General features: G+C 37.5%; 1 protein-coding gene and 1 pseudogene across 1 annotated transcript; one reads left to right on the top strand and one right to left on the bottom strand.

Annotated features, from left to right (window-relative positions):
- Positions 1–3205: 3205 nt before the first annotated feature.
- On the bottom strand, positions 3206–5093 carry LOC132038452 (uncharacterized). Its single transcript, XM_059429121.1, has 2 exons — positions 4558–5093; positions 3206–4245 (listed from the first exon to the last, which is right to left on the bottom strand). The coding sequence occupies exons 1-2, from the start codon at positions 5091–5093 to the stop codon at positions 4002–4004; spliced, it is 780 nt and encodes a 259-aa protein (XP_059285104.1). The 3' UTR covers positions 3206–4001.
- A 2256-nt stretch (positions 5094–7349) lies between these two features.
- On the top strand, positions 7350–10825 carry LOC132038451 (ethylene receptor-like; annotated as a pseudogene).
- Positions 10826–11347: the final 522 nt, after the last annotated feature.

The following is an 11347-nucleotide window of genomic DNA, read 5'->3' as shown; positions in this document are numbered from 1 at the left end:
AAATTAAAATCAAGGGACATGATTCTCAAAATGAATATCACTATCAAGTGTTACCATCATAAGAGTAACTGAAGGAGGTACACAACAATCCAACTAACTTTTAAAACTGCATTTGAACTTACCTATCATAATCTCGAGCTCAATGAATAACATCTTCATCTGGATCTCTGTTCCTCTCCCTCTCCCTCCTATCACTCCAAACCCTATGACGATCTCTGTGATGATGATCACGGTCCTCCTCCCTATCTCTGTCTCTATCTTTACCTTTGTCCATTTCCTTAACTTTGTTCCTGTCTCTATCTCTATTGCTATCCCTGTCGAGGTCTTTAATTATCACGCCCTTTCTCCCTCCCCTACTCCCTGCTTCTTGATGAGCCTCTATTTTTCTCGTGGCCACGAGACGTACACTGAAATAGCCAGAATGGTAATAAAAATGTTAGCCTGTGAAGAGAACTACAAAACTTACATATATATATAAACAAAATCTAAGAATGGCAAACCATACAGCAGAAGCCGTAATATCTAAAACTTGAAACTGAGGAAATGAAAGAAAGTAAAGAAAGGAAGAGCAAACATGAATTATGGAAACGAATTCCATATACCAACGCCCAATCTAACAATACACAAACAAGATACTCGAGAGATTTGGCACTTTGTTTCTTTGCGGCCGAAGTTATCCAGAAATTGCTGAAACTACACAAATGAGGAAGTTGTAGACGGTTGCTCGAAAGAGGCAAAGGTGATGGTGCGGTTTTAGGGAAAGTTGAATTTGAAGTCACGACATTAATATCAATAACTGAATTGGCATTTATTTTTTTTTAATTTTTGCAGTTTTTTGTGAATTTGCATTTTTTTTTGGTATTTTAAAATTGAAAATTTATGGTGATGACACTTGTCATCCCAACATTGTTTTGCCTCTCCTATCATATATAGTTAGATGGGCAGACAAACCATTGGTGTACTGGTAATGTCACTAGCACTTATGGAACCTCGGTATGGAGAACAATTAGGAACCTCGGTATGAAGAACCATTAGGAACCACGGTATGGAGAACCATTAGGAACCTCTGGCCCAAACTAACAGAGAACATATCCTATAGGGTGGGAGCTGGATTTAATGGATTGGCCAAGTGACTTTGATGCAGACCTTCCCAGATTTATTCAATATCAGCTCCGTACCTAATGTTACAGTGGCTGATGGTTGGTCTCAAAAAGGGTGGGGATATCACATTTAGAAGGCATGTGAATGATTGGGAAGTGAATATGTTTGTTGAGCTAATGAATGTCATTGAAGGTTTCAAAGGTACCACTACAGCTACTGACAGCATCAGATGGAAACATGACAGTGATGGAAAATTTTCTGTAAGCAGAAGCTACAAAAAGGAAATAGGGCTGCAGCCTCAGATCAGGCTAGGCCCAAGGAAGCAGGTTTGGAAAAATATGGCACCAACAAATGTTAAAGTGTTTTACTTGGTTGGTTGTCAAAAAAGCTTGCCTCACTAATGAGAGATTACAGAGACGGAAGTTTAATATTTGCATCCAGGTGTTTCCTATGCTGTGAGAAAGGAGAGACAAATAGCCATCTGTTTCTTCACTGTAAATTCACTTCCCAGCTATGGTCTTTGTTCTTCAGTCTAACAGAGATCAAATGGGCTATGCCTGAGCATACAACAGCTCTTTTAAGCTGTTGGATTAGGAGAGGGGGCAGTAAGAGTCGGAAAAAATGGTGGAGATTAATCCCATCATGTATCTGGTGGACAATTTGGAGGGAGAGGAATGGAAGATGTTTTGAAGACAAATTTAACAGCATCCAGAAAGTTAAAGGAAGCTGCATTGCTACATTTTATTTTTGGTGTAAAAAGCATTGTATAGAAGAAGCTGAACAGTAAGTAGATCTTAGAGGTTCTTTGCAGGTACTATAGGCTGTTCTTAACAACTTTTTAGAGGTCTCCAGCACGTCCTTAATGCTAAGGAATACAACTTTACCAGTTTCAAAAAAAATCACCATCTTTACTTGAAACTATTTCAATGATAGAAGCCTACAAGACAACAGCAGCAACAACAACAACAACATACCCACTGAAATTCCACAAAGTAGGGTCTAGGGAGGGTAGAATGTACGCAGACCTTACCTCTACCTTGAGAAGGTAGAGAGGCTATTTCCGGTAGACCCCCGGCAAGCCTACAAGACAGCAGATAATCATTAATCCTTTAAGGAAATAACAAACAGGTCAAGAACTGTTGTTTCTCTTTTTGTGAGCACTGATGATTTTAGAATCTTTTAAAAAAATACAATATTCCCTTTGTACCAATTTGTCGGTCCCTTTGTCCCTCTGTTATTCTCATATTCTCATCTTTTTCAATTTTAAACTTCTTCCAGTATTGTTCATTGAATATGATCAGCATTCAAAAGGCAAAAGCTCAAAAGAAAGTTCTTCCAACAAGGTGAGTTATGGATAAAAGAGATGAAGCAGCAAAACGTTGTAAGCATTGTTAAAAACAAAAGAGCAGATGGTCGATAAGAGAAATATCACTTGAGCGAGATAGGAGAGGAAAAGAGTGACTGTAAAGGTCTGTGAAGATCAGGTCATGCACATATGTCCATCGATTCTCCCAAAATAAGATAGAAAGTAAAAGAGACAAATTTTATAGGACGGACGGAGCACCAAGTAGTTATATGTGACAACACCATATTTCAGAAGTCATTACTAGATGTTATGATATAATGAAGTAGTATTTCTTGTTTCTTAGTGTTTATAAGTGACTTGTAAGTCTATATCATCAGGAATGAACAGCTTTTTAATTCGTCCCAATCCATTTTGCAACGTGACACCATGGGCATCATATTGTGACTTGAACTGCCATTCTACTCGAAAAGAAATCTCAAATGAGATCTTCTCTCGTGGAGATCTATACAGTGACCAGAAGAATAGACCAATTGAACAAGTTCAAGGATCTAAGACCTCTTAACTTCCAAAAGTTTAGATATAGAGGATTCATATAACATAGCCTGACAGGAGAGTGCGATTGAAGCGTAGACTGATGTTATACTTTTTTAGTTTCCTAAAGTGGGAAAGGAAATAAAACAATTCTATAAACGCCATCACACAGTGAAAAAGAAGTTTCATATGAACCAATTCAACTACCAAATTGAAGCAAATGTGTGTGAATTAGACGGTCAAACCATAAATAATACTCACTCTGGCCTCCCGTCTGTAGGAATAAAAGAATCGTCACAGGATAGAGTTTGAACATTCTCCACGGAGACGGTTAAACATGAAGAGCTTCCGGAAATGACCTTGAACACCACAAGGGAGGCAATTGTTAATCGTCCAGGATGATCAACAATAACCACCAAGAATTTTCCATTATGGAGATCAACCAAAACGGGGGAAAAAGGATCATCTAGTTTAAGTGGGGGAAATCGGGTTATAAGACTTGGTGAGTGGAGCCATGTTTTAAGATTAATATCATATCCATGCAATTGCAGGTCATAAGTGAACCAATAGAATGTATCCTCACGGAACACTGCAGGCATACGGGCAGAAACATGGGATAGTGTGATCAAACTTTTGATACCCAAAGAAAAGGAGGGATGGTCTTCATGGTGATTTTAGCACTAGTTAAATCCAAAAATAGAATAGAAGCAGGGTCAGACAAGTTATAAAAAACCATCTTTACACCATCTTTAAGCCCAACAGCAGCCTGATAGTCCTTGTTGTTAAAGGGCTGGAAATCGGCATTCAGGTATTCCCAAGTCTTTTTGTCGAGGTCGTAAACTTCACCACACTTGGTCCAATCTGATGATGCAGAATAGTGGTGCTGACTTCGGGCCACAACATAGAGCTTTCTATCAAGGGGTTGGATGAAGGGGGTGACGCAGGGAAGCTTCCTGGAATCAGATTCCTGAAGCCATCGTCTAGGGGAAAGCAAGATAGGACTATGTTTGAGCAATAGCTTGGAAGTCGTCGGTGGTTCAGATCCGAGATCCAATCCTCCAGCCTAGTAGAGATCATCTTCATCAGTAACAACCCAACCTCCCTGAATTTCACGATTGGAATACAACTGTGCAACAGGTTCAATATTTTTTATTTTACCCGCCTCTGCATTCGGATCGAATCGATACCACTCCCGAAACTTATCTATCATGCCACTGAAATACATAACTGCCGACTGCCTTCCCTCTACCAGATCCATTGGAGGCTCTTCAACCCTAATGCGCTCTTCTTTGACTTGAACTGCCATTCTACACAGTAAAAAAGAAATTTCAGATGAGATCTTCTCCCGTGGAGATATTTCTATACAGTGACAGAAGAATAGACCAATTGAACAAGTTCAAGGATCTAACACCTCTTAACTTCCAAAAGTTTAGATATAGAGGATTCATATAACATAGACTGATGTTATACTTTTTTATTTTCTAAAGTGGAAAAGGAAATAAAACAATTCTATAAATGCCATCACACAGTAAAAAAGAAGTTTCATATGAACCAATTCAACTACCAAATTGAAGCAAATGTGTGCAAATTAAGAGGGGCAAACCATAAATAATACTCACACTGGCCTCCCATCTTCAAGAAAAAAAGAATCGTCACAGGATAGAATTTGAACATTCTCCACGGAGACTCGTAAAGAGCTTCCGGCAATGACCTTGGCCACCACAAGGGAGGCAATTGTTAATCGTCCAGGATAATCATTAATAACCACCAAGAATTTTCCATTATGAAGATCAACCAAAACGGGGAAAAAAGGATCTTCATCTAGTTCAACTGGGGGGAATTCTGTTATAAGACTTGGTGAGCGGAACCATGTTTTAAGATTAATATCATATCCATGCAATTGCAGGTCATAAGTGAACCAATAGAATGTATCCTCACGGAACACTGCAGTCGTATGGCCAGAAACATAGTCTAGTATGGTACTAACTTCATTCTGAGTTCCATCTGTGGATCCCCACAAAGAAAAGGAGGGATGGTCGTCCTGGCGGAGGATTTCAGCACTAGTTAAATCCAAAAATATAATAGAAGCACGTTTTGATTGGATCCATTTGAGGCTACAAGATTTTAAAACTATCTGTGCGTATAATTCTGCCATGTTTAAAATTATTTCTCAATTGAAAAACATAATAGAAGCAGGGTCAAACAAGTTATAAAAAACCATCTTCGTACCATCTTTTAGCCCAACAGCAGCCTTATAGTCCTTGTTGTTGTTAAAAGGCCAGAAATCAGCATTCAGGTATTCCCAAGTCTTTTTGTCGAGGTCCTAAACTTCACCACACTTGGTCCAATCTGATGATGCGGAATAGCGGTGCTGACTTCCCGCCACAACATAGAGCTTTCTATCAAGGGGTTGGATGAAGGGGGTGAGGCGGGGAAGCTTCCTGGAATCAGATTCAATTGCTTGGAAGATATCCGGCGGGGTACATTATTGATAAAAAGAATTGTTACAAATAAATCAAAATTAGAAAGATATATGTTATATCGTAAATCACCAAATTTTAATTCCAAAATGAAAATATAAAGTAATACATTTTATAAATGTAAAGAAATAATAATCAGAAAATGTAAAGAAAATTAAAATAAGTAAAGTATTGACAAAAGAAGAAAAACGGGGATAAAAGTCACTCCCTTCTTTACTTGTCGCGTTAACATATCAAGAGAAAGTATTATTTTACCCTTCATATTAATTACTCATTTTCAAATCATAACTTCATTTATTAATTCTTAAAGAACGTGAAAAGTCAAAAGTGGACAAGTAAAAGTGCGCGGAGGAAATAATTATGTGGGAGAATTAAATTGAAGTGCGTACGCGGTATAATGAGAAGAGAATAAATACTTAGTACCATGAAATATGTCCAAATGGGATAAAAAAGTAGTTGGTTAAAGTTAAATTTATATAACTTTTGGTACAAATTTGCATTGCTATTTTCGTCCTCTCTTCACGTTTATTGACAAATGAAGAAGAGAAAATAGAGATAAAAGTCACTCCTACTCATTTTTTTCACTGGCCCACGTTAACATATCGATAGAAAAACCAATATGGTAATTATTAATTAGTCTGAAACTTCAATTATGTTGATTGTGTATAAAGATAACGAATACGCATATATTATAGGCGTATATTTGTATACATGTTATCCTTTTTCTCGTATTATTTATTTATCGTAGAGCGTAATTAATTTGAAATCAGTTAAGAGCGGGAGAATACGTACGAAGGCCGGCCATTAATTTCATAATTAATGAGTGAATATTTGTGTGTTCTTATTATTAATTTTACCCCTTACATTAATTACTCATTTTCAAATTATTATTGAAGGTTATTCAGACTTACACTAATAAATATGAATATCATGGTAAAATATATACTCTCTTTGTCCCATATTACTTATCACTTTCCTTTTTGCACACCCCTTAAGAAATAAGAAATAAAAGATGTATTTTCTTATCTTCCATCACGCCCGAACCATGGCTTTGGGCAAACAGACACTCGGGTGCTCGATCGTTATCTATAATGAAAGAACCCATGATCACAATCTAATCTACAGATTTTCATCATGGAAGCATCACAAGATATAACACAAAATGAAGAGAATGCTCTAACTCAAATATAATAATGAATGCGGAAATAAATGTTGTGAGGCAAAACCAACATGGGTTCCACTAAAGTTTGTCATCCATGAAACCTCTTTATAATCAAAATACGGAAGAATAACCCGCTCAGACAAGACCGACATGCCTCAAATACTAATGAACTAACTAATACTCGAAAAAGCGGGAATAGACGGAAGCCCTGGATGAGAGGGGGCTCACCAACTAGCCGATGTACTCAAGCGTTGGAAGCTAGCGCTTTGTATCCATCGGTGCGTTAAAAGCTCATGCATAAGGACGTTAGTACATTTGAATTGTACAAGTATGATAAGCAACTGAAGCAATAATAAGGGATATGAACAATAACAGCATAATGAACCGAATGCTCATATCATGTAGCCGATCGTATAGAAACCACGTACAAATATCATCTCTATGGCCTCAAGCCCAATAAATAATGAGATCAAAGCTATGGCCTCGGGCCCAAAATAATTACATATGCATATGAATCATAACTATGGCCTTAGGCCCCAATCAAATATGAAGCAACGAGGTGTAAAAGCGACTACCGCTCTCAGAATCTTATCGATGACTTAGATCGTATTCTCGAGACCGTGGAGATTGAATTACAAGTCTTTTAGATTAAACTAGATGTCCATAGCATCATAACAAGTATGAACATAATCGTAAGATCGAGCTCTAACCCTAGATTTTGAAAATCAAGAACTAGGGCAAAATCATTTAAATTTACGGGATTTAAATTATGATAATTGAGGTATGAGGATGATTAAACAATGTTCCTCGCGTGCATGCGGTATGCTTAACACCTTCGGAATTGCTCTCAAACTTGAATAATAATCGGTCTTGGAAAAAGAGTTCGTTGTTTTGCTCTTTTATGCTCTTTAATTGGGTTTTCAAACCCTATGTTAAGAACATACGGTTTCATGATTAGATTAGAGCATATATGATAGAATTGATTTGGAAGAGTTTGGAATGACTTACCTTTGCCGTTTTGGATTGTTGGGAGAAGAACACTTCATTTCTAGGGCTTGGAATTATGAAAAATGAAATAAAATAACTAAAGGCTGGTATTTATAGGTTCTAGTGCGGGCAGGGAAATACGGTCCGTAAACTGATTTACGGTCCGTAAACCTGGACCGTAATTCAACATGTTTCAAACGTAATCACCGGTTTCATTTTCACTCCTTAAATACGATCACACTTTACTTGCCGTATTTCAAAATACGGTCCGTATTTAATAATATGAAATTCCACGAGACAATTTCTAGAATGCACAGTGATTTTCCCTTGCCTTTGTTTGAATTCCTAGATCGACCTGGTTTGAATATACATTCAACTGAAACCTTAAGAGTTCAATGGAAGAGAGAACTCTGATCTCTTGTTTTTGATTAAAATGCGCTTGCTGTTTTATTCCTCAAATCCCCCTTTAAATAGGGAGTCTTATTACAGCAATAGGAAGTCTAATCCTTATGGAACTAGGAAACATAAATCCTATTCTAGAATAATAACGATAGCTAAACCTAATCCTTAAAGGTAGGAAACATAAATCCCATTCTAGACTAATAACGATAGCTAAACCTAATCCTTAAAGATAGGAAACATGCGTCTTTCCCACAAACACATCCACAACACTTGTTTTCATTGATTTCTTTTGCTGGATAGGGGACTGTGCCGTGTTTGTTGTTCACATAGTTGTTTTTTCAGTCAGTATGACTTTTGTCCACGGGGAGAGAGAGGGGCCGCTATAATCATTAGCGAGCATATGGTGACCAACGATCCCTGATTCCCCTGGCAGAATCCTTTCTGCAATAGTCTACCCTTGTCCATCTAAATGGTTGACCTTGCCATCTAGTTAGGTCACTCGATCCTTGAGTGTTTCCTTAACAACAGCCACCACTGACAGCACTCCAATCTTATCGTTATGTACATGGTACAAAAAGAAGAGGATTACTGGTGTGAGATATTATATATATATATATATATATATATATATATATATATAGAGAGAGAGAGAGAGAGAGAGAGAGAGAGGGGGGGGAGAGTATAGATGAGGGTTATATTAATGATAAAAAATAAATTCGAGTGGGGATTATTTAATGTCATAGCAGATTTTGTTTTGGAAGGTCAGTACCTTGGCCTGCTCTTTTGCTTCCACCAGTGCTGTAAAAGGCAAAGCAAATAACAGCACTGAGGTCTATTAGGCTCTTGAAGATAGCATTTGACAAAACTGGCTTCCACAACTGTTATGCTTTATTAGATTTCGCTCTACATTGGTTGTAGGACTTACCATTGTAATTCGAATTCATATGCATGATGTAGACTAAATATCTAGTATTGAGTAGTACTTTGTAGGCTGTACTAGTTTGTAGGACTATATATAAAGTGAAAAGAAGCAAGGGAAAAAAATTAAGTATGTGCATAAGAGGAAAGACAGAATTATACTGTTGAGATTTCTTCAGAAGGAGTTTTTTCTGAAGGAGCAGTCGTCCACTCCTCATTTTTCTCTGGCACCCCACTTTTCCTATTTGAGATAAAAAAAAATGAAAAAAAGAAGAAACTTAATGGAAATCTTTAGCATTTTAGCTGTGAATTTCCATGATAAACAGAAATTTGTGGAGTGATTGTAGTTTCCTTGTTAAACTGGATAAATTCAAACTTCTAGTAGACTATGATTAATCAATTAACTAGGGCTCAAATAAGAGCAGTTCATGCCTGTGGGACTTGAATGTGACCGGATGGATTTACCTTTTTCTATCTGTTGTCAATTCAGGTTACTGTTGCTCTCTCACATGTTACCATCTTGGAGGAATCAATGAGGGCTCGGAATCTTCTTAAGGAGCAGAATGTAGCTCTTGATCTGGCAAGAAGAGATGCAGAAACGGCTGTTCGTGCACGTAATGATTTCCTGGCGGCTATGAATCATGAAATGAGAACTCCCATGCATGCAATAATTGCACTTTCATCTTTGCTGCAAGAAAGTGAGCTGACACCGGAGCAGCGTCTGATGGTGGAAACAATCCTTAAGAGCAGCAACATTTTAGCAACGCTTATCAATGTGTCTTGGATCTTTCAAGGCTAGAGGATGGAAGCCTTCAACTAGACGTTGGGACTTTCAATCTTCATGCTCTCTTCAGAGAGGCAAGCCTAACATTTCTGTTTACTTGCAAGTTCTATATGATTTGAGTAACAGAACAACGAAAAGATGTTCTAGATTTATTCCTTATCAAAATAGATATTCTATATCTGTTACATACATTACTTATGATTTTCACTTTTTCATCATGTTATGCTGGAAACTATTCTCTGATTCAGGTGTCTGCTTATTGATTTAATTAGGTCCTTAACTTAATCAAGCCTATTGCATATGTGAAAAATTGTTACGCTTAGTTTGTCTTCTGATTTGCCGGAATTTGCTATTGGAGATGAGAAACGGCTTATGCAAATTCTTCTAAATGTTGTTGGCAATGCTGTAAAATTCTCAAAAGAAGGCAGTGTGTCAATTTCTGCTGTTGCTGCAAAAGCAGAATCTTTAAAGATCCTCCCAAGTTGTTTCCTGTGCAAAGTGAGAACCCTTCTATTTACGTGTACAGGTAAGGTTATAGGTTTATTTTCATGCTTGATATTTTATATTTGCAGTTTCAATAGTAGTTGCTCTGTAAAAATATTAGGGTAGTGATCTTACTGCTACTTTTTCCCTGTAATGTAGGTAAAAGATACAGGATCAGGCATTAATCCTCTGTGATATCCCTGGGCTGTTCTATAAATTTGTGAAAACCAGGCACTAGCAACTAAAAGTTCCGGTGGCAAAAATTTGGCCTTGCAATTTGTAAGAGGTATCTCACTTCATTGGTGTTTGTTTTGAATGTTGTTTTCAGTTTGCCAAGACAACCTGGAGAGCTGCTCAAGATTGAACCTTTTTTTTAATGCACATTACTTGGAGAATTTGTTCATTGGATATGGAGACATTTACAGCAGTGATTATTTATCTGACTTATTGTTCCAATGGCCTGGATCAGGTTTGTTAATCTTATGGAAGGACATATTTGGATTGAAAGTGAAGGTCTCGGCAAGGGGTCTACTGCTATCTTTATTGTTAAACTTGGCATTCCTTGCCGCTCAAATGAGTCTAAGCTTTCCTTTATGCCCAGATTGCCTGCAATTCACATGCAGATGGCTTTTAAAGGACTAAAGGTCTTGGTTATGGATGATAATCAGTGAGTGCTCATACTACCTTTTTATCTTTAGACCTCTTATTTGTCCTGCATTTTAATGACTTGATCTGGCCAATGATTCTCATTTTGCTATGTGTTGGTCTATTTTTACCTGAGACTCCACATGTACAAGCTGAACGAAGTGGTAGTTGTTGGACATCACTTTGGAACAAGGACCCTGACCATCTATTTAATGTCTATGAAAGATAGAGTCTAATAACATCTTGTGGGGTGGAATGTGCTAGACTTAGATATATTAGATACAATCTTAGACGTTGGTGTTGGCGCTTCATGTTCTGTGGAAAGAAGCACAGCAGGTGAAGAAAGATGATCTAAATTAAAGTTGCATCAAATGGAGAAGAGAAACATGTTAGCACACCATTGGGGCTCACATCATTGTCTCAAACTTATGATTATAGGTAGTGTGGCGAACCCGACTTAAATCTTTTTCCATCCAATTACATGGATGCACAGTGAGAAGGCACAGGATAAAGTGGCTGCATAAGTGTTTTCGAACGTTCTTTAGGTA

Source organism: Lycium ferocissimum, chromosome 11 (genome assembly GCF_029784015.1).
Source record: "Lycium ferocissimum isolate CSIRO_LF1 chromosome 11, AGI_CSIRO_Lferr_CH_V1, whole genome shotgun sequence".
Lineage (NCBI taxonomy): Eukaryota > Viridiplantae > Streptophyta > Magnoliopsida > Solanales > Solanaceae > Lycium > Lycium ferocissimum.
Note: the sequence above shows the minus strand (reverse complement) of the source record. Positions and strands in the feature narration are given on the sequence as shown.